Source organism: Pelobates fuscus, chromosome 4 (genome assembly GCF_036172605.1).
Source record: "Pelobates fuscus isolate aPelFus1 chromosome 4, aPelFus1.pri, whole genome shotgun sequence".
Lineage (NCBI taxonomy): Eukaryota > Metazoa > Chordata > Amphibia > Anura > Pelobatidae > Pelobates > Pelobates fuscus.
Window position 1 is genome coordinate 227,924,373 of NC_086320.1, and position 24,366 is coordinate 227,948,738.

Consider the following 24,366-nt stretch of genomic DNA (forward strand, 5'->3'; position numbering starts at 1 on the left):
ACGAGTTACTGTGTGATTACCAAATTCTAACGTAACCCAAACGGACTCTATGTTCGCCTCACTAACCTTTATTAGGCTAGATTTTATGCTATCCTTTACATACAGGGCCACCCCTCCCCCTTTCTTGCCTTCCCTGTCTTTTCTATATAAAGAGTACCCTGGTATTGCTATGTCCCAGTCATTTTTCTCATTATACCATGTCTCGGTAACAGCGACTAAATCTACACTATCAGTTGCCATTATTGCCACAAGTTCATGGATCTTATTCCCTAAACTGCGAGCATTTGTAGACATGACAAATTTAGAGATTTAGAGATTGAGATACAATTATTTAAGGTAAATTACATCTGTTTGAAAGTGAAACCAGTTATTTTTCATGCAGGCTCTGTCAATCATAGCCAGGGGAGGTGTGGCTAGGGCTGCATAAACAGAAACAAAGTGATTTAACTCCTAAATGACAGTGAATTGAGCAGTGAAATTGCAGGGGAATGATCTATACACTAAAACTGCTTAATTTAGCTAAAGTAATTTAGGTGACTATAGTGTTCCTTTAAAGCCTTAGGCCATTCCTGCTTGCCTCCAGTGGTTGCCTGTCACTAACATACCTTGGAAAAAAAAATTCCAGGCTGCCTAGAGGTGGTCACATTCAGTTGAATTATGCTTTAACTCTATACATGCTGCACATCAAACTGAAATGCTGCACATATAGACTCCAAGCACTATGATCACTTCAAAGCACTGACATAAGCAAAGTAGGAATAAAAAAAAAATCACAACTCTAGATACATTTCAGCATGGAATTATACCATCAGAATGTTGACCCAGCAGCATTTTAACTACCACAGTTTTTTTTTGTCTAGCCTTAATAAAAATGTTGTGTGAGTTAAAATGTTGTTTGGTCTATAGACACAGTTATGTGAGCATCCAGGGATGGCAGTAATATCCTGACCTAGTTATCACAAGTAAATAGGTGACAATATATTGCTACGTTATTGAGCAGGTTCTTTGTCAGTTAATTTGGGTTGTTATTAACTAAGCTCTGAATGTGCCTCTGAATTGCATTAGAGGCACATTCATGTGCATCTCTTAGGAATAAAAATAGGGAGAGTGTAAAGGAAACCCATTTGCAATGCCTCAGGGTCTGCTTTGGCATATATAGAAATATATTTTTGTTCCAAAATAACCCACTTCGAACAGCATGATTTTAGTACTTATTGTGCATTGGACACATGCATACTCATATACAGGGTTATTTACTAAAGTGAGCATTCAAAGCGAATTGTAAGTGAATTTCAAATGGAAGTTAAAAATAGTTGAACTAGAAAAATTATTTAATTCAGTTATGTTGTATGCTTTCAATTCACTACTTTGGACTTAAATTTCAAATTCAATTTGAATTCTCACATTAGTAAATAACATTGATAAGCATACAAATTTTGTTATGTATACATTCAGTATACAATGCATAAATATAAAAGTGCAATATAATTATATTTACTGTGAAAACACCCACTTCTTTTACTCTTACAAACGTGAAAAGATAGAAAAAAAAATCACGTTCCTCAAATGTCAAATATACAGCATTTATCTGCTTAATGTCTACAAACAAAATAAGCATGAATACAAAAACAAACAACAAACAATTCACTTCTGCTACAAGGAATTGATCACCACAAAGAGAGGTAATATATAGCATAATATTTTATGAAAAAAGTCCAATAAAATTGGCTTAGAGAATTCACTCACATTTTACAGAGCTAACTCAGAGCTCTCCTGAATTGCACATGGACAGTATGATCCCTGTCTAAGGATATATGCAGATCCAGATAGCAGGGGTTCTCCAAATTGGTTAATGCCAATCAGTGGCATACACACAATACATGGTGCCCGGGTGCGAAACTGACCCGTTGGCCCCCCTCTGATCTGTGCCCTCTCCCCTCCCTCCCCCCGACACATACATACAGACACAGACGTACATAGAGGTACACACACATACACACAGACACATACATAGGCACACACGCATACACACAGACACATACATAAATACAGACACACACATACATCCCCCTGACAGACACATACATACATATACACACACAGACATACATACAGACACATACAGACAGACACACACATACACACACCCCCGACAGACATACACACAGACACATACATACACACACACAGAGACACATACAGACACACACAGATACATACAGAGACACACACACACATACAGTCTGTATGTGTGTGCACGTTTCCACGCATGTCTGCCTGTGTGTATGTGTCTGTATGTGTGTGTGTCTGTATGTATGTGTCTGTCTCTGTATGTATGTGTGTGTGTCTCTGTATGTATGTGTCTGTGTCATACAGACACATACATACAGAGACACACACACACAGACACATACATACAGAGACACACACAGACACATACATACAGACACACACACATACAGACACATACATACAGACACACAGACATACACATACATAATGTTTAAGTCACCCTCCTGTTTCCTACCTTTGGCAGGAGGGTGACTTTCCTTGGGTCCGGTGTGGGCTCAGCCTGATGGGAGTCAGAGATCCCACTCTGACTCCCTCCTCCTTCCTCCCGTGCGGCTCTGTCAGATAGCTGGGAGGAGTGACGTGCAGTCACTTCATCCCAGCTATGTCTGACATCATCACAGGGGACCCGGTCAGCGCTGGGTGTGCTGTTAAAGTGCCCAGTGCTGACTGGGCCCCCTGACAATCCGTCTTAACATGCGGCCCCGGCGGTTTGCCGTGCGGGCCAGGGCCCCAAAGAATGGAGGCAGCTGGTACCCAGTCGCAGGGGTCCAGCTGCGACCCCTGCGACCGCGGTATGTACGCCACGGATACCAATGTGACAAACTCCCCTTTTTTAGGGAGTTTGCCATGAGCTTTTGGAGAGGCCTGCTTGTCAGCCTCTTGCCCTGTGACTATGGCCCCTGGGAGGTATTGCCATTTAAAAACGCTATTTGGGCTTATTGGCTTTTGGAACACTTTTTCTTCCCCTTTGAATCCATGGGAATATGTGCCTCTTCCCCTCCCCCTTTTTTCTGTCCTATTGTTCTCCAGTAGGGCGTTGTCCCAGGGACACTGCTGGACCAGTTTAAACTGGCTGCTTTGTTCCTCCTCAATCTCCCATCAACCCTTGCTGTTTTCTGACCTCACCCTTCCTTGTACTATAGGGCACTTTTAACATTGGACATATTGAGGGCTCAAATCCAAGCTATCTGGGGATATGTTGGACATATAGGTTAAACATTGTATTATAAGAGTTATGTATTTTTTTGTGTTTTTTGTAACAGTTTTTAAATTAGAAATATTTCCTGTTACTGGAGATAATTGAGTTACCACAGCCACAGATAAGTCAATTATCTCCAGGATAGAGGAGGAGATAGACCGGCCGCACAGCCTAAATCTGTGGAACTGTTTTGGGGCATGAAAGCCATGCTTGCGGTCGGTCAAATGTGACTTCCATTAAACTTTTGAACCCCTGCTCTGATATGGGTGATTTTTGGATATGTTGTTCACCCAGATCAGGGCTATCCAGTGATGTAGGATTTATGGGGATATGTTGTTGTTTTGGGGTGTGTCTGGACTTTGGGTAAAACTGGATATTTTCTGCCTGTGGTAAATAAGTTAGTTAATTGTGTTTGGTAATTGTAACACAGGCAGAGGGAAAGAGTTTGTGTGCATGAGCTGGGAGTGTCTGACTGTACTGTACTGTGTTGATTGGCTGTTGTAACTTTGTGTCCTGTGTTCCACAAGGTCCACGTGGGTGCTTTTGATACTCCCTTGGATAATCACTAAGCTCTTTTAAGAGCCTGTTCCTGCTTCACTCTATGGGGAAAGAGAGGTTCACCCACTGAAACCTGGAGCCTTATCGTAGGTCCAGGGCGGGTAGGAGACGGCGAGACCCCAACCAAGCTGCAGCAGTTTGTGGGGTATGCGGTGGTTATGGTCTCTGGTGCAATGCTTGGAGCCCTCAGGAAGCGCTAGGAGCATCCTTCAATGGAAGTACCCAGTTGGGGTGCCAGGTTATCCATTACATGCCAATATGAAAACAGAAGCAAAAAGAATCTCCACATGTGAGGTAAATATGTACAAACCAGAAATACAAAAAATATTATACTTACAATTGCTAGAGCAGGACTTGCTCTACTGTTATAAGCCTGGGTGGTATAATCCCCCCCTTAGGATATTGCAGGTACCAGGAATTCTTAGGGTTAATAAGTAACAAAAGGATATTGTAAATTTAATAAAAAGTAAACAAAATAAATTAAAAACATATGTATAAAAACATAGAATAAAATGAACCAAAATGTCCATCAAAATTACAGGGACCACACTTAACGGGTGGCAAGTCCTGAAGCATGCAAGTATATAGCTGATTATTTACAATTACTTCCTGGTGTGGTTGATTAAACAGCTTATTGTGTTCCATTGATTTGGAGGACTCCTGCTATCTGGATCTGCATATATTCTTAGACAGGGATCATATCACCAATGAGCAATTCAGCAGCTCTGCGGTATGTGTTGGCAGTTTATAAATGCCAGTAAATAAATTAAATAAAACAGCTCTGAGTTAGATCTGTAAAATGTGAGTGAATTCTTCAAAGCTATTTTATTGGACTTTTTTTATATTGCCATCTATTATTGCAACTGTACTGCACTATCAATTGTCTTGTTTTGCTACTTTGTTTTTCCTGAGGTTTATTTGCTTGGCATACCTTTTACAGATATTAAGGTGCAAAAGTGCACTTTAAGGTATTCTTCTAGCATAGTACATGCTTTCTTTTTTTTCTTTGCTTGAATATACAAGGTTTGGGAATCCATGGGTGATCCACTGCAGCCCCTATTTCCTTTATAGTGAGTGCATATAATTTTCTGTTTTATATAATATTTTATAAAATGTGAGAAAATGGCTCCATATACATTTACTCCATTTCATTTATACGCAGGCAAGGACTGCTACCTTGATGCTCCAAGTTGGCCAACATTTACAGAGACAAGTTGGAAAATTGTCTTGGCGCTTTTAAACCCCTTGTTAAACAAATGGTACCTCCTGTATATAGATGACTTAAACAAATGTGGAAATTAACCTCATATAAGTAACAGCAAACAACTCATTCATTTCAAATGAAAAATAAAACTATAAATCAAACTAAAAGTTGCACGTTCTTAACATATCAGCTCTAGCTAATTTCAGAGCTTTTAACTAGCTAACTAATGAAAAACCTCTAACTTATTGATGAAAATAAATGTACAATAATTGGTTTATTTTAGAGTCCTTAGAATTCTTTCAACATCCCTCAAAATAATGACTCATAGAAATGGTGCAGGCTGTGTTATAAAGAAGGGTCTAGGAATTCAGATTTTTACTACCCTGACTTCCCTACTTGTCTGACATTCGCACCTATCATATACCTGGTAAGGAGCAATGGTTACTGCCCTGATGATGTGTTTAATGTTGTTGTAAATGAATATAAAAACTTTGGAGGACATGATTTATACAAAGACAACAGCTAATCATATTATTTGCATATAATACTACTGTACTTAGTACATGTGATGAGACATCACAGAAAGGGGTCAGGGCTGGACATGGCTGTCATTTGTCAATGGTAATGTCTGCTGCTGAAGATGGTGCCTGGCATCAAGTTAAGCTTTGCAATAAAGATATGTTGAAACCAGCTCACCGTGTTATAAGCATTTCATGACATGGTTTCAGAAGTTTTAACCTAGCATATGTTTCTTAATCCGTGAAGATGTCTAAGTTTACTCCACCTGAGTCATTTGATTTCAGAAGTCTTCTTTCTTCTTATTCTTCTTATTTGTAGTCCCAAAAAGGCTGAATAAAAATCCATTATCCTGGGATCCAACTGCTCAAAATAAAAAGATAAAAAAAAATAAAAAAATATGTGATTAATCCATTTTGACTCATGGAGTGCTCCACGCAGACTGAGCGGGCTATGTCAACTATTGCAAGGCATTTACCCACACTTTGCCAGTCTCAAGAGAAGTTAATCGGTTGCTAGTTTTAAATGTTTAGTAGATATGCACCCACCAGCCACATGTTTTAAAACCTTCCTTACAGTAATATGGTGGTCATATTGACCCCCACAGGCTTTTTATTTATTTTATTGTATTATTTATTTATATGTATTATATGTATTTATTGTAGCTCGCTTGCAAGCCACATAATTAACTCTGACACTTCTGAAGTTTTTTTTACCTATTTGACCAGAGAGGAACTAGCTTAGATTTTTTAAATTCCTGTCCCGTGTATAAACCCAGATTAGAAGCACTCAGTCATCTAGAGGCATTTAGGCTTGCTGAAATCTGCACCAAATTCAGGCCTGTTCCAGAATTCCAGGAACAATGTCCCGAGTTTGCTGTCGGGGAGACATTCTGATATTTTGTGAATAACCCTGTTGGTTTAAATTGTTGAAAAAAATGACCTCATGATGACAATAAAAATATGCTGTTTGAGATACCCATTGGTAATTTGTAGGCATCTGTGGGGTTACTTACTAACGTTGTGACTTCTGCTAAACTTAGAGACTAAACATACTCAATTGGGATGCATTTAAACTGTACCAGTGTATGTGGTATTACCAAAACAAAAAAAATGAAATCCTAGACATATGAAGTAAATTTATTTTCATCCACTCATTTTGTATATTTTGTTGTGATATTGTATAATAACAAGAACTGCGAAAATGTTGTTTCTAAATCTCTCATAGGAAATGAGAATTATTGTCTGTCTATATCACATTAAATTAAAGTCGATGCACTGTGCTGTAGGGCAAAATTGAGGGTTTAAGGGACATCCCACACTTGCTGCATGTACAAGCTATTTCTCGATGACTCAAGCATTAGAAACCAGAAACTGGTTTGCAGGCTGACATGGTTTTCCAATGCCTCAGTTGCTCCTGTAGGGCTGCAAGCAGTCTTTGTGACCTGTAAACACATAGATCAGCAGATACTGGGTTATTAATGGAAGTCTGATTAGTGAGACAAAATATCAGTAAAGTCAGATTGTATCTCAGGCTGTGTAATAGCCTTGGGAGCCAATCACGGTAATTGCATGCCATAACTGACAGCTAAGGCAATGTGATCTGTGTTTGCGACTCACAAACAACATTAGTTATAGTTATGGCTATTAGACTTGTGCATGGCAAAAACAATTGATTTGGCTGAATAGAAATGTTAAAAAAAAAGTTTTATTTGGGTGGTCCAAAATTCATACATGTGGAGTTTTGGTTGAGACAATTTAATGCAATTGTTTCAAGAAAAATGATTCGGATGAACTAAAAGGAAGCAAAAATGTGCCAATCGGTGTAAAGTATATAAAGTATAAACTTAATAAATTATAAAGTGTGTAAAGTATAGATATATAAATATGTATTTAGTGGCTTTCCCCTAACCATCAATCATTGTTTCTTTTTCCATCAATCATGTCTTTTCTTTCGGGGCGCCACGTGCATAACTCTGAATTACAAAACAAGCTAAACTGTTCGTCAATTCTCCATTTTGTTTGTTTTGTTATACGTCCAAATGGCGCTTCAGAGTTGCGGAATTCAGATGATGCAGTGATTGCCCACAATGCATTTGAAATTGAATGCACAAGTCTAATGTTTATAGTTAATGTTAGGATTATAATTAGTGTTAGGGTTAGAGTTTGGATTAAAATCAAGATTAAGGTAATGATTTGGATTAAAGCTAGGATTAGAGATTAGGCTAAGGTTCAAGCCTAAAATAAGAGTTATAATTCAGTGTAAGTGATATAATTAGTGTTCAGGTTAGAAAAAAGATTAGTATTAGGACTGGAGTAAGAAAGCCATTTTTCTCAAATTTGAATTTATTTTACTTGTTCTTAATGTGTGTTATTTATACATATATGGCAGGACATATATATCAGGTGATGACTATAGCTGTATGTAAAAAAAAATATATATATATATATATATATATATATATATATATATAATTATAATGTGAAATTGTTTAAAATGGTAGAACAAACACGTGCAAACAATGCCTCAATAATGCATGGGATCTTGGAAAAGCCTTTGTCACTAAGGTTTTAAATAACTATGACAGTGTTAACATGCCTCACATCCATGTACAGCAGTCCTCTATTATTATTATTATTATTATTATTATTATTATTATTATTATTATTATTATTGCCATTTATATAGCGCCAGCAGATCCCATAGTGCTTTACAATATTAAATGGTTATGGTTATTTCAGTGATTTCTAGGAGTCACCATTTAGTTGTTAACGTCTATTGTAAGCTAACAAGTTTAACTACAACTCCTAGAAATTGATGACATTTCATACAGCTGTATTATTGGATTCAACATTCACACACTGAAAGATAGAATACAAGCACAAGTAGGATGGACATACAGAGCTAAACTAGTCAAATTATTATAAGTATACAAATATATAAACAGAAGATGATTTAATAATAACAACACACCAGTACTACCTGTATCCCAGCCTGCACATTACAAGGCACAGTGTTCCTTTAACAAACACTGTGGAGGAGATTTATTAAACCTGTATGTTCTGAAAAATGGTGCAAAGTTAAAAAAGTGAGGCACTCAACATGAAACCAATTGATTCAGCAAATACATTATATGGATAATTATTCCACTTTTGCAAGTTTAAATTAACAGGAAAAAGAAAAACCCTTTAACAATTTGATATTCCCCAAAGAAAGCATGTGGTTTATTTAGCATATTTTCATTGGTGAGATAAGAGATCTTGTTTGCAATAGTATCTGCAGCTACTGCAAACCCACCCTTTCTTGGCACACCCTTTCTCGTCTGTGCTAGGGAATGCCCAATCAGAATATTTTAATTGAAAAGCCTTGTGGACGAGTCATGCAAGTGCACGTCTGTCCAATGATAGACTTCGCAATAAATCGTAATACATTTCGAAGACTTTCAAGGATAGACAATTTGCCTTTACATTTAGTTTGAAGGATGTTAAACTAGGAGCAAAAAAACAAATAACAGCTATCTGAGTGATAACCATGGAAGTGTAAACAAGGTTTTAATAAAAAGTGAGGATATTAATTGAAATCAACACTTTTATGTAATAAGAAAACATATTCTACACACATAAAGCACTTTATCAAACTGAAATTTTTTATATGTTTGGAGTTTTCTTTAATACATTTTCCTTAATGGGGGAAATCTAACATTTATTTTACTGTTAACATACTGTGCTTAGGACATTATTATGTTAGATTAATTTTTCTGTCAAAATCCACTCCTAAGCTTACTATTATTCTATTATTCTTTTTATTTTTTATTTTAAACCCCAAAGGCATAATCAAATGAGTCAAAGGAGCACACATTTTAAAGGAGCTCTCTTCTAAAGTCTTGTCCTTAGGCTACAAATTAAAAGACTTTCCAGAAATTCTACTTTACTTACAGTAGAGAAAAGGCGAAGGACCACTCACTTGTAATGTACAATGGATATTAATATTCTACACTTTTGTTCCCAAAGAAATCAGAAGTTATATATTAAGAACGTTTTCAAGAATACATAGAAGAGTTTGGCATATTTTCACAAAATGATGACAAAAAATTTACTTTGTTTCTTAATCATTAATATAATGAATTCATGAATTAAACACAAGTTTATGTTAAGGAGGTCATTGCCTTCAGTATGCACACTATCCTCCCAATGCTTTTCTATGTGAAAGCATTGGATTGGTTAAGATCAACGACAACAATGTGTCATTTGCGTTTAATGTCTTTTTGGTTATGAAAGCTAGGAGTTTGAAAATCAGTTAGAGAAAAATAGCCACGTATGCAGTTTGTTAATGATCAGCAACATGCTTGTGTATATGGACCAAAGAGTCAAGTATTACTGGGTGACATCATTGAGGAACCATCTGCACATTTGCACTTGCATTCTCTTTAACTGTGAGATTAATGTTACATTCTAAACCATGTATTTTTGTATGATGGAAATGCCTCTATGTAAAGAACATTATATACAGAAAGAAAATGAAAAATCTGTGTAAAATGTCTATTTTTAGAAAAAAAAATGCCACACAAAAACTCTCATCTTGTGCCAAGTTTCTGTACAAATTAATTGATAATCAAATTTACTCTGCTTGCAGATATTGGCAAATGTGATTATTTTTATCTGCGGCAATTTGGCAGGAGCTTACCACAAGCATCTAATGGAGCTTGCTTTACAACAAACATATCAAGATACCTGCAATTGCATTAAATCCCGCATTAAACTCGAATTTGAAAAACGTCAGCAGGTAATGTTTATTGTGATTTATGCCTTATGTTTGAAGTGACTTGTTTTTATTATTCCTGATTGAATTGTATGTTCACAACATTACAGAATGAGTTTCATTTTTTTTAAGGATTTTATACAATGTACATAAATATATTCTACAAATGTCAACATTTTATATACCATTTGAGATGCTGATCATAGGTTGTTCATTGTCTCTGGATTATCAAGGATAAACAGGAATAAAGTGAAGCATTATTTATTGATACTAAAAGTTATAATTCTTTAACACTGTAAAAAATAACATTTTCGTAATTAATATAATGCATGGGATCTGGTACTGCCCTTTATTTGCATTCTGATTAAAATGTTTTACAAATAAATACGATCTTTTATTTTTAACCCCATCAATAACAAAAAAAAACTGTATACATAGACTAACTGTTGTTTTGAACTGTAATATTTTTTATAAGACTTTATGGGGTTTGCATATATGTTATAATATTTGTAACTGTATTCGTTTTTGAAAAAGAAAATACAGTGTACTGGAAGGTGTTCTTTCAGTATACCTCTATATTTTGTTAAACTGCCAAAGCTTTTACTCAAAATGAATCAATACTAGACTTACAATTTCTATATTCTTGAATTTGAACATGACAGATGTTGATATCGGTGCCAGCAAATTAATTGTTTCTGTTTAATAAAAAAGTAAGATAAATTGCCTGTCACAATATTAAGCTCTTTGTTGTGTCAGCAGATCTGGAGTGTTCCCTAGATAATAATAAAAAAAAAAAAATCCTTTCAATTTCTCCATTCAAAGGACTTTTTCTTCATTGTTCAATTTATTCATAAGTAACATTTTTTTTTTAACACACAGTAGATTTACAGTATATTTATTTATTTATTATTGCCATTTATATAGCGCCAACAGATTCCGTAGCGCTTTACAATATTATGAGAGGGGGATTTAACTATAAATAGGACAATTACAAATAAACTTACAGGAACAATAGGTTGAAGAGGACCCTGCTCAAACGAGCTTACATTCTATAGGAGGTGGGGTTTAAAACACATTAGGACAGGAATTTACAATCAAATAAGGTGGGCTGCCCTTTAGGAGAGGGCAAGAGACAGGTATGTGAGGTAAGGGTTAGTCTTGGAGGCCATAAGCTTTCCTAAAGAGATGGGTTTTAAGGCACTTCTTAAAAGATGCAAGACTAGGGGAGAGTCTGATGGCGGTAGGCAGGCTATTCCATAGGAAGGGAGCCGCCCGTGAGAAGTCCTGCAAGCGCGAGTTGGCCGTACAAGTGCGGACAATGGACAGGAGGTGGTCACGGGCAGAGCGGAGAGACCGAGAAGGGACATACCTATGGATCTGTGAGGAGATATAAGAGGGGCTAGAGTTGTTCAGTGCTTTATAGGTGTGAGTTAGTACCTTGAATTGACTCCTATAGCATACAGGAAGCCAATGTAAAGTTTATGAAAGTATATGAAAATGAATTTACTCTGTCTCAACCTGTGTCAAATCACCAGAACAAATACAGCTTACGGCATTTGTTCTGGTGAGTAGAATAATTATCTTCAGGCTTTTTGCTGTAAACACTACTTGTTTCAGAGAAAATGCAGTGTTTACATTACAGCCTAGTGATAACTTAACTGGCCACTCCTCAGATAGCTGTTAGAGATCCTTCCTGGGTCATGGCTGTCTAAAATGCATCCAAACATTCAGTATCTCCTCCCTCTGCATGCAGACACTAAACTTTTCTCATAGAGATTGGCCAGGGCTGGGTTTGACTTGTGCTGGCTTTGCCCCGATCTGATTCTTTGTCAGTCTCAGCCAATCCTATGGGGAAGCACTGTGATTGGATCAGGCTACCACTTCTGATGATGTCAGCAGGCATTGGGCAGGTCAAAAGGAGACAGGGACAAAGTATGCAGCTCCAAACTTGAAGACAAGTAAGATTTTACTATATTCGGGAAGGCATGAGTGGACCAGGGTGGCTACATGGTGGTTTTAACCCTATAGGGTCAGGAATACATGTTTGTGTTCCTGACCCTATACTGCTCCTTTAATTACTTTAACAAATCAGCATCTGAATTTCCCCTAAATGTTTTAACTACATAGCAAGGTATTTGCCCCAATACATACAGTAAAAAACAAAGAAAAAAGTTACCTGCACTCTCTCCCAAATGCCTAATCCCTAATATACATAGGGATTTGGGAGAGAACACAGGTAACTTTTTTCTTTGGTTTTCACTGTACATAGCATGGTATGTTGATGAAATGTAAAAAAACAAACAAAAAAAAAACCGATTATTACCTTTGTACAGTTTATCTTTGCTTAGTTAAGTACAGCAGCTCTCCCATCCTGGCATAATAAGGCGAGAATATTTTCTCTGTTTTATTTCACTGCTTTTGTCTGACAGTGACACTGTTATTTACTAAAGTAAGAATTGTTGGGTACAGAAATTGAATTCAATGTGATGTTTTTCTTTTTAATTTAAGGCTAAAGAAGCCAAAAAGGCATAGGTGACTTGGAGAATTATTCAATTTTGGCAATGTAGGCCTTAAATATGTACTTCACTTTGAATTACCAACTATTCTCACTTTAGTGAATAACCATGCAAGGCAATTTGCAGTCATGCTGGGATGATTAATGTTTAGGTGACTAGTAATAACTATCTAATTAGATGCAAAATCTTTACTTCCTTTTTATTTTTTTATTAAAGGAACACTATAGTGTTAGGAATAAAAATGCAAATACTAACTTAGCCCTGCAGATCCACTCTCAGACGGACACAATGCTAATGTTGATTTCCTCCACTACCGCCACCATGTTTCGGCATTGGGGGCTGTCACCAGTGTGCTGTCAAGAAGAGGAAAGCATGCTGGCCACTACATCTATGGTGAAGGGCTGCCGCAGATCTATCACCTTAGTTAGATAGGTTGTAGCAGTGGGGTGCTTGTTGGGCTTCGAATAAATGAATGTGTAAAATAAAAAGCAGAAAGAGTAGAAAGGAACTTACATATAAAAGAGCTTCAAACCAGCTCTTGGATACAGTGCACGAGCGGAAACAATCCCTGCTGGGGTATACAGATGTCGTCTTGTACTTGGTATGATTCCTCAGTAAACCAGCCAGCTATAATCAGGAGCATATGTAAAAAAAAAAAAAAAAAAAAAAATGCAGTGCTCACTGTAGACAACAGCAGTAAGTTGAATAAAGTAGGGCTGCTTACATTGGTCTGAGCAATGTGTGGTACTGATCAATCCAGTTGGAATCCTCACCAAAGATGTAGTCAATGAAGAATACTTATAGATGAAAGGGGATCCAGGAGCAGGATAAAAAGGTAGCTTTTATTATCAAACTGCTATTAAAAAAACAATAATAAAAATAAGTAAACTATGCAACACCCCACTTAATGCATTTTCACCTACTCAAGAGACTTGAGAATGTATGCAGAACTGTTGCTGTAATACAGAATGGTTTCAGCACTTAATTATGGATTATTCTAGTGTTAATGACTGAATAATCAAAATTGTATTAAAGACAGGAGTATTTACTTTACTTTATTTACTCAAACCTCCCAGCAGCAAAGAAATGGTTAACAATGTAAAGTAAAAATCAACCAATCACAGGGTAGGTATCAGTAATAACGTATACTGAAGCTCCTCCCACTTCCTCTTTCTATGATGCAGCCGCACCAGTCGAAGTCAGTCATGTAAACGAAGAACCAATGAGCCTAGGGAAAGTTCTGAGTACTGTCCTCAACCATGTAAACAAGGGAATAAGATCAGATGGAGTCGGTAGGACGTCCAGAGGGATAGCGCAGATTGTTCACACTAGAAGAAAAATAGAAAAATCGTGAATGTATGGTATCAAATAATAGTGGCCATCACATCAGGCAAGCACTAGTCAAAGTATCAGACAAGCAGCACAAATTTGCAACAACTCCAGGAACTGCACAGAACAATTGAAAAAATGACTTTACCAGGAAACAAACCTCAGATGAGATATATCAAAACCCACCAGTATTTAAAAAGATGTGTGGGTCCACTGCCAATCACTGGCATCTCTCCAGTGACGAGAGGACCAGTCCGCCACCAGGTTGTCCGGACCTGGGAGATATTCTGCCTGAAGGGAGATGTTTCTGGCAGGCAAAATTGTTAGAATTCCTTCATCAAATCCGAGTTTGGATCGAGAACCTCTCATCAATTGACGTAACGGACAGCGGAGACGTTGTCCATCCTCAGAGTCAGAGAACAATTGTAGGCATCTTTTGTGAAGCTGTGGACTGCAAATGAGCCAGCAATCAATTTGGGGCAGTTTATGTATAAGGTCCTTTCGGAGGCTGTCCAAAGCCCTCTGGTGGAAAGATCCGAGCAGGTCGCAACCCAACCTGAGAGACTGGCATCTGGTTACAGAATGAAGTGTGGTAGGGAACCAAAAATCACCTTTCCGTTCTAAGCCACCATGTTGTGGAGCCACCAATCCAGTCACAAGCGAACTTCTTCTGTTAGAGAAATCAGTTGATCGTAAGAAGCAGATCTTCGCAGGTAAAATGTCCTGAGGCATTGAATTTCTCTGTAGTTTAATGGCCTGGGGAAGATGGCCTGGATGGAGGCTGACAAGAGATCTATGACCCTTGCCAAATTGTGAAGGTAGATGCAAGGGGAGCCCATCAGTTTTCAAATGTCCTTCTTGATTGTCTCTATTTTGGAGGATGGAAGTTGGAGGATAGCTTGAATGGAGTCTATTTGAAACCCCAGGAACTGAATGGTTTGTGAAGGCCGTAGTGAAGACAAATTGTGTTGTTGTAGGGTGAAAGGGTTTTGTGCCATAATCAGAATATCGTCTAGGTAGATGATGGATCTTACACCTGAGAGTGAAGGAGAGGCATAACTGGCTTCATCAGCTTTATGAAACACCACTTCGTGTGGCACTGGGTGGAGGATAGGCCGAATGCGAGGCAGGTGAATTGCCTTGTGTGGTTGTGTTACCAAACAAATTGAAGGTAGCACCGATGGGGAGGTGCAATTGAAACCATCAGGTAAGTGTCCTTGAGGTTGAAGCGGGAGAACCAATCTCCCTCGCAGAGAAGGCTGCGTAAAATATGTATCCCTTCCTATCGACATCTTGAAGTGTCGATAAGCGACTGATAGATTAAAATCTTTTAAATTGATAATTAGCCGAAACGCTCCAGATTTTTTCTTGACTAGGAAAATATTGCTGAGGAAAAATCTGGGGGGGATAGCATTCTTACTCGCCGAGTATATTCTTATTCAGTAAACTGGGAGTTGTTTATCCCATTGTACAGCGCTACAGAATTTGATGGCGCTATGTAAATAATAAAATAATAATAATAATAATAATAATGTTACATTTTAAGTGTGTGTGAAATAATATAATGTGAAGCATATCAGTGTATCGCATAGTGCCACAGCAATACAACTGACAGTAATGTGTGAGGTGCAGTCACAGAACACCTCAGCAATAAAATGCATGGGAAAGTGCAGTGTGTGAGTGTATCACAAGCTCTACAGCAAAATAACTCACAGGAACGTGCAGTTTGTGAGCGTATTACAGATCACCTCATCAATACAATGCACAGGAATGTACAGTGTTTGAATATATATCATCCAACCCAATGCGTGGCAAAACACTTCTCCTCACAGAGATGCGTTTATGAGGAGTGTAAAGCGTGAATGCTAGTGCTGCACGTTGTGCAACACTCTAGTGGCCGCCTGATAAGGTATACCTCGGCAGTAATGTAAATACTCCCTTTTTCTGAAAAGGCAGTGCGCTTACATTAAAAAGCCTGCAGAGACATGCTATAAACACCAAAACTACTATGTTTAGCCGTTGTGGTTCTGGTGACTATAGTGTTAGATGTGAGCATTCCATGTGCTCAGTATGCCATCCCTATCCAGATGTGAGCATTCCATGTGCTCAGTATGGTATCCCTGGCTAGATGTGAGCATTCCATGTGCTCAGACTGATATCCCTGTCTAGATGTGAGCATTCCATGTGATCAGTATGATATCCCTGGTTAACCCCTGTATCCACCCGTCCCTAATCATCTCCCCTCCAACCACCTAGCCTCCTAACCCCCATAAAACAAGTAATATATTGTCATGTACTTACAGTACTGAAGACACCAGCAGTGCTCTAGGCTCAGGGTTCAGGGCTGAAAGCATGAGGCGCTGCTCTGCAGTTGTAGGAGACCGGGGCCAGGGCCGGTGCAAGGATTTTTGCCACCCTAGGCAAAAGTAAAGTGTGTGTGTGTCTGTGTGTGTAATGCATTGTGTGTTTTTCTGTGTATAAGGGGTGCATTGTGTGTGATTGTGTGTGTGTGATGGATGTCACTCTCCCTCCCCCACCCTCCCTGTCAATTTCTTTCTCCCTCCCCCCTGTCAATTTCATCCTCCTCCCCTACCAATTTCTTCTCCCCTCTCCCCTACCAATTTCTTTCTCCCCCCTCCCCTACCAATTTCCTTCTCCCCCCTCCCCTGCCAATTTTCTTCTCCCACCTCCTCTGTTAATTTCCTTCTCCCCCTCCCCTACTAATGCCTTGCTCCCCCTCCCCTACCAATTTCCTTCTCCCCCTTCCCTACCAATTTCCTTCTCCCCCCTCCCCTGCCAATTTCCTTCTCCCCCTCCCCTGCCAATTTCCTTCTCCCCATCCCCTACTAATTTCTTCCTCCCCCCTCCCCTGCCAATTTCCTTCTCCCCCCTCCCCTGCCAATTTCCTTCTCCCCCCTCCCCTACCAATTTCTTCCTCCCCCCTCCCCTGCCAATTTCCTTCTCCCCCTCCCCTGCCAATTTCCTTCTCCCCCTCCCCTACTAATTTCTTCCTACCCCCTCCCCTGCCAATTTCCTTCTCCCCCCTCCCCTGCCAATTTCATTCTCCCCCCTCCCCTACTAATTTCTTCCTCCCCCCTCCCCTGCCAATTTCCTTCTCCCCCCTCCCCTACTAATTTCTTCCTACCCCCTCCCCTGCCAATTTCCTTCTCCCCCCTCCCCTGCCAATTTCATTCTCCCCCCTCCCCTACTAATTTCTTCCTCCCCCCTCCCCTGCCAATTTCCTTCTCCCCCCTCCCCTACTAATTTCTTCCTACCCCCTCCCCTGCCAATTTCCTTCTCCCCCCTCCCCTGCCAATTTCATTCTCCCCCCTCCCCTACTAATTTCTTCCTCCCCCCTCCCCTACTAATTTCTTCCTACCCCCTCCCCTGCCAATTTCCTTCTCCCCCCTCCCTGCCAATTTCATTCTCCCCCCTCCCCTACCAATTTCTTCCTCCCCCCTCCCCTGCCAATTTCCTTCTCCCCCTCCCCTGCCAATTTCCTTCTCCCCCTCCCCTACTAATTTCTTCCTCCCCCCTCACCTGCCAATTTCCTTCTCCCCCCTCCCCTGCCAATTTCCTTCTCACCCCTCCCCTGCCAATTTCCTTCTCCCCCTCCCCTACTAATTTCTTCCTCCCCCTCCTCTGCCAATTCCCTTCACCCCCCTCCCCTGCCAATTTCCTTCTCCCCCCTCCCCTACTAATTTCTTCCTACCCCCTCCCCTGCCAATTTCCTTCTCCCCCCTCCCCTGCCAATTTCATTCTCCCCCCTCCCCTACTAATTTCTTCCTCCCCCTTCCCCTGCCAATTTCCTTCTCCCCCTCCCCTACTAATTTCTTCCTCCCCCTCATCTGCCAATTCCCTTCACCCCCCTCCCCTGCCAATTTCCTTCTCCCCCCTCCCCTACTAATTTCTTCCTACCCCCTCCCCTGCCAATTTCCTTCTCCCCCCTCCCCTGCCAATTTCCTTCTCCCCCCTCCCCTACTAATTTCTTCCTACCCCCTCCCCTGCCAATTTCCTTCTCCCCCCTCCCCTGCCAATTTCATTCTCCCCCCTCCCCTACTAATTTCTTCCTCCCCCCTCCCCTGCCAATTTCCTTCTCCCCCCTCCCCTACTAATTTCTTCCTACCCCCTCCCCTGCCAATTTCCTTCTCCCCCCTCCCCTGCTAATTTCTTCCTACCCCCTCCCCTGCCAATTTCCTTCTCCCCCCTCCCCTGCCAATTTCATTCTCCCCCCTCCCCTACTAATTTCTTCCTCCCCCCTCCCCTGCCAATTTCCTTCTCCCCCCTCCCCTACTAATTTCTTCCTACCCCCTCCCCTGCCAATTTCCTTCTCCCCCCTCCCCTGCCAATTTCATTCTCCCCCCTCCCCTACTAATTTCTTCCTCCCCCTTCCCCTGCCAATTTCCTTCTCCCCCTCCCCTACTAATTTCTTCCTCCCCCTCATCTGCCAATTCCCTTCACCCCCCTCCCCTGCCAATTTCCTTCTCCCCCCTCCCCTACTAATTTCTTCCTACCCCCTCCCCTGCCAATTTCCTTCTCCCCCCTCCCCTGCCAATTTCCTTCTCCCCCCTCCCCTACTAATTTCTTCCTACCCCCTCCCCTGCCAATTTCCTTCTCCCCCCTCCCCTGCCAATTTCATTCTCCCCCCTCCCCTACTAATTTCTTCCTCCCCCCTCCCCTGCCAATTTCCTTCTCCCCCCTCCCCTACTAATTTCTTCCTACCCCCTCCCCTGCCAATTTCCTTCTCCCCCCTCCCCTGCTAATTTCTTCCTACCCCCTCCCCTGCCAATTTCCTTCTCCCCCCTCCCCTGCCAATTTCATTCTCCCCCCTCCCCTACTAATTTCTTCCTCCCCCCTCCCCTGCCAATTTCCTTCTCCCCCCTCCCCTACTAATTTCTTCCTACCCCCTCCCCTGCCAATTTCCTTCTCCCCCCTCCCCTGCCAATTTCATTCTCCCCCCTCCCCTACTAATTTCTTCCTCCCCCCTCCCCTGCCAATTTCCTTCTCCCCCCTCCCCTACTAATTTCTTCCTACCCCCTCCCCTGCCAATTTCCTTCTCCCCCCTCCCCTGCCAATTTCATTCTCCCCCCTCCCCTACTAATTTCTTCCTCCCCCCTCCCCTGCCAATTTCCTTCTCCCCCCTCCCCTACTAATTTCTTCCTACCCCCTCCCCTGCCAATTTCCTTCTCCCCCCTCCCCTGCCAATTTCATTCTCCCCCCTCCCCTACTAATTTCTTCCTCCCCCTCCCCTGCCAATTTCCTTCTCCCCCCTCCCCTACTAATTTCTTCCTACCCCCTCCCCTGCCAATTTCCTTCTCTCCCCTCCCCTGCCAATTTCATTCTCCCCCCTCCCCTACCAATTTCTTCCTCCCCCCTCCCCTGCCAATTTCCTTCTCCCCCTCCCCTACTAATTTCTTCCTCCCCCCCTCACCTGCCAATTTCCTTCTCCCCCTCCCCTGCCAATTTCCTTCTCACCCCTCCCCTGCCAATTTCCTTCTCCCCCTCCCCTACTAATTTCTTCCTCCCCCTCCTCTGCCAATTCCCTTCACCCCCCTCCCCTGCCAATTTCCTTCTCCCCCCTCCCCTACTAATTTCTTCCTACCCCCTCCCCTGCCAATTTCCTTCTCCCCCCTCCCCTGCCAATTTCATTCTCCCCCCTCCCCTACTAATTTCTTCCTCCCCCTTCCCCTGCCAATTTCCTTCTCCCCCTCCCCTACTAATTTCTTCCTCCCCCTCCCCTGCCAATTTCCTTCTCCCCCCTCCCCTGCCAATTTCCTTCCCCCCCACCCCTACTAGTTTCTTCCTCCCCCCCTCCCCTACCTGTGTTGTAGCGTGGCCGAGCTCTGTATGGTCCGCGGGTACAGGGAGCTTTTGTTTCCTGTACCCGGCCTGACTAACAGGAAGTGCACATACAAAGTCTTTGAGGAACCCTGAGACCATCTGTAGGATCCAGGGGTCTTGAGTTAGTTTTGACCACTGAGGGAAAAATGGGTTAGAGCGCCTGCTATAGGAACATGTAAATAAGGAAGGCTGATTACCTGAAGCAGTGCATCCGCTATGGGAAGCAGACCCACATCCTCTGATGGGACCTCTGCTAGGGAAAATTTGTCTGTAGCAGAGTCGGTATTGACTGGAGTTCCAGAGCTCAGTGGTGCGAGGTCTGTAGCCCGTGATGGTTTGTCTGCCAGTGGCTCGATCGCTATTGTGACCAGCTCTCCTGTATAAATGATGGGAACGGAATACTCTGCAGAATGATGATTGAGCTTTAGTGAGGGAATTGAAAATTAAAACGTGCTTATTTAGGTCCCTGATAAATTTGTCACCAAAAAGAAGGCCGTTCGACTCGGGGCCCAGTTTCCTAGAGCCTAATTCAGCTAGCTTGGAATCTATTTTGTACAGTACAGCATTTGTGTTGCCTAATAGGCAGAGGGCCCTCTGTGCTCATTCACGTACTAAGCGTGGATCAATTGGGTTGTCTGCTAGAGCATCTTTGGATTAAGATAGAAAATCTGTATAAGTGGCCCAGCAATATCGAGCAATGTAGCTGAGCTCCAATACCCAGCATAGGTATCTCCGCTGTATAATCCTTGTAGATGAGAAAACAGTACAATATCCAAGGCAAAATCCCCCCAGTAACTGGATGATACATGGTTCTGGGAGTCAACTGGTTTAATGGGAGCCACACACAGCCTTTTATGTAACTCCCCATGCAAGGGGTTCACATTCCAGGATAATTCTCCACTGGACCTGAGAGGAGACTGCTGCAAAGTACACAACTAAATTACATTAACTCTCAGGTCCAGAACATATACATGAATTATACCCCAAAACATATATTTTACAATTCCAGAACCCTACGAAAGTCACATCACCAAATAGCTGGGATCTGAGTGCACACTCAGATCCCTTTGGTGGTTCGGGAACGCCATTTGAGTGAAGCTTTGGCTGGTTGGCCATGAGGTGAAGCCCCAAAACAGTTCCAGAGGAAAATCAGGCACGACAGCACATCTTTCGGGGGTTCTCACACGAATACTAATGAAAGTTCCCCCTGGCTGTATGCATACAAATAGTCTATGTCTCCCGAATGCCTTTCTCATAACGGTTCGGGAAGTTGGATGGGCAGCGGTATCAGTTCCATGTCATCGAAGACCATGTACTGCTGCCCACGTTCGGAAGACAAAATGGCCATCATTTGTTTGCACACGTGCGTTCAGCGATACGAACTGTGGCCACACAGGGCAAACACTTTCTTTAACAAGCAATTTGCGGTTAGCAGTCAGGGGTGGTTGGTTATTAAAAGATGTGAACCCATGGACCACACAGATGGGTGTTCAGTAAACACACAGGGGTCACACACTGCACCCTCATACACACACACAGCACTCCTCACACAGAGACAGTACCCTCACACGCTGCACCCCAAACAAACACACACACACAGCACCCTCACACGCTTCACAACCCTCTCACACACACACACAGCACCCTCACACACTGCATACCCCTCTCTCTCTCTCACACACACACACACACACTATCTATAAGCTGTAGAAAATATATAAACAATTCAATGCACCAATTGGGGTTAGCCAATATAAATGGTTATGTCCATAAATAATTGGGGTTCACCCGGAATCAGTTGGGGTTCACCCTAACTGAAAATACATGGGGATTACCCATGCAATCAGATGGGTAATTTTGTTAACTTATATGTAAACAGCTTGCTCTTAATGTCCGCAATCATTTTATCCATGTCCACAGAGCTATCAATGTCTAATTGATTTAATTGAACTTCTACTTTATTTTTTTACTTATTTGATTGTTCAATAATTATGAATGTTCATTAATTGGAATGAGCAGTTAGCCAAAATGTCATCCCATTTAAATAAGAACAACTCATCATCTAATCTGAATGCTGGAACTTTTTTTATCCGTAAGGAACTGATTTTGTTAGGCTGTGGTTTTGACATGCCCTGGAGTGAAATCAAACAAAATCTTAAAGAGTGGGCTGGCGTACATGCCCCTAGGATGATGAGAGCTGGGAGTCTGCTTGTCTCTGTTTCCTAGTGGCACTGAGGTAAACATACCCCCTACTCTACCAAAGTGTTGTAGTAGTGGAGGAGCAAAAACTGATACAGTGCTAGTTGACATGTTGCCTGTACTAGTCCTTTCTCTTTTTGCTTCTTCCAGCATTAAAACAGGCTCGTGTTGTCTTTGCATATTTTGGTAGTAGAATGACCCTTGAACATACTACTTACTTTCATATGCCCACATGATTTACAGTTTGCAATTTGCTCATCTGGGAGGCTGTGAAAATATTGCCAAACTTTGCCTTAGCATGATATACTTGCCTTAACCATTTACCTTAAGATGTGGATGGATTTGCTTTGATGGCAGTGGAAGCTGTCATGAAACTAGCATCTACACTAGCACTTGGTTGACTACTGGCAATGGGAAGGGTGGTGTTATAATAATCTCACTGGGTAAAGAGATGATGATCCAACTGTTGCCATTAAAATAAGTTATTCTACCATAAATAGAGATGGACTTAGACAAAGTTGGGAGTGTACAGTAGGTGCAGAAAGTAGTGGACTGATATCTCTTTTATTTGCACTAACCTGCTATAATTTATCTGTATCATAGTTGATTTCCTCTTAGGACACACCTAAACAAATGTCTGAAGTGGTGGGGAAAAGAGTGATATCACCATCTCATGATTCTGCACCACCGCCATCAAGACCAGACATTGGGGAAACTACTTGGTTTCTCTGCTCTGCCTCTTCAGTAAAGAGTGTCTCTAATAACACAGGCAAAATCTTTGCTGAACTCTTTATTAGTTGCTTCTTGTGGATGCTATAAGAAATAGGGGAAAAATACATGCAATGGCAACCAGTCCATTGGTTTTACCACACACTTTCTCTGACCAAAAAAACTTAAAACACATAAGCTGTAACACTTGTACTATGTGTGGTGAAATGATCTTTAGTACCAGTGGAAGTGATAGTTACTGCAGTATAAAAAAAAATTCTAATTGCTTCCTAGGTGCTAATCCTGATCCTGAATGCTACTTATAGTAGTGGTGGCATTAGGGGAGGCAGATCTCAGCAGTCCTCGTGACCAAGGAAGATGTGTTCAAACTCTCAAAGGCCATGCCACCACTGCTTAGATGGATTGGGTAACAAAACCTCGTCCCTTACCCTTCCTTGATGTCTTCTTAGGAGTAGTATGTAACATAGATGATGGTGTTTTTGTTTTTCTTATTAATAACTATTTTACTAATGTAAAATATATCTAACAGTGTCCAAACACACAAATAAATATTAGCATATACAACAAACAAGTATATAATTATGCTAGTAACAGCCTTAGTAGTAGAGAAACAGTGTTAAAGAAATTATTTTTAGTACCGCAACTTTGTATCCAGTATTCAGCAGGTGCAGATATGTGCCACTACCTTAAAAAGATAAAAAAAAAACAAATAGGTTAACACTGTTACATTTCTTCAGAAAGACACAAGACTAATAACTCTTGCAATGCATAAATGTGAATCTTATTTCGATAATTCAAGAAATGGGAATATAAAATCAAGCATTCAGCCTCAGTTACCACACTTCTCATATCCTGTGGGTACACAAGGATGTCAGCCTGTGGAGCCGGAGTGGGAGCATGGTAGACTGCAGAACGCCAGTCAGAACTCATCAATAAATGTAATTCATGGAAACTAGGCTTTTGCAAGATAGGCACAGTGTTCATACTCAGTATATTTATAGGATTCAACTTAGATTTTAAGAAATACTTTCCTCCATTTAAAGTTCACATATTATATATACAGGATCCATTATTAATATATCCCATGTTATGAACATAATCAGATACAAGATTCTTACTTCAAACACGAGTTCTAAAAATTATCTTAATTATATAAGAGTCCAATGTCCTTTCTTATATGAACATACAGTTAAAATGTAATACATCCTTGAAAATTATAATAAGCTTAGCTTCCAATCCTTTAGAACAAAATAATCTTTAGAGATAGAAGATTGTATTATGTTTTACACAAAACAAATATTTTATTTAATCGGTTGCATTTGTTTCATATTACATACATAGTTACATAGCTGAAAAATGTCTTATGATGTCTCCATGCAGAGTGTGGAGATACTAATCCATCAAGTTTTCTTTCTCATATCTGTTTTCACTGTTGATCCAAATGA

The 24,366-nt window shown here is 40.9% G+C and overlaps 1 protein-coding gene across 1 annotated transcript in view; it reads left to right on the plus strand.

The window, feature by feature from the left end:
* Nucleotides 1-24,366, plus strand: part of ADCY2 (adenylate cyclase 2) — a 1,028,223-nt gene that overhangs the window by 510,591 nt on the left and 493,266 nt on the right. Inside the window, exon 4 of the mRNA XM_063451927.1 lies at nucleotides 10,182-10,331. Within this exon, the coding sequence (XP_063307997.1) occupies nucleotides 10,182-10,331 (150 nt within the window). The remainder of the gene's footprint in view (nucleotides 1-10,181; nucleotides 10,332-24,366) is intronic.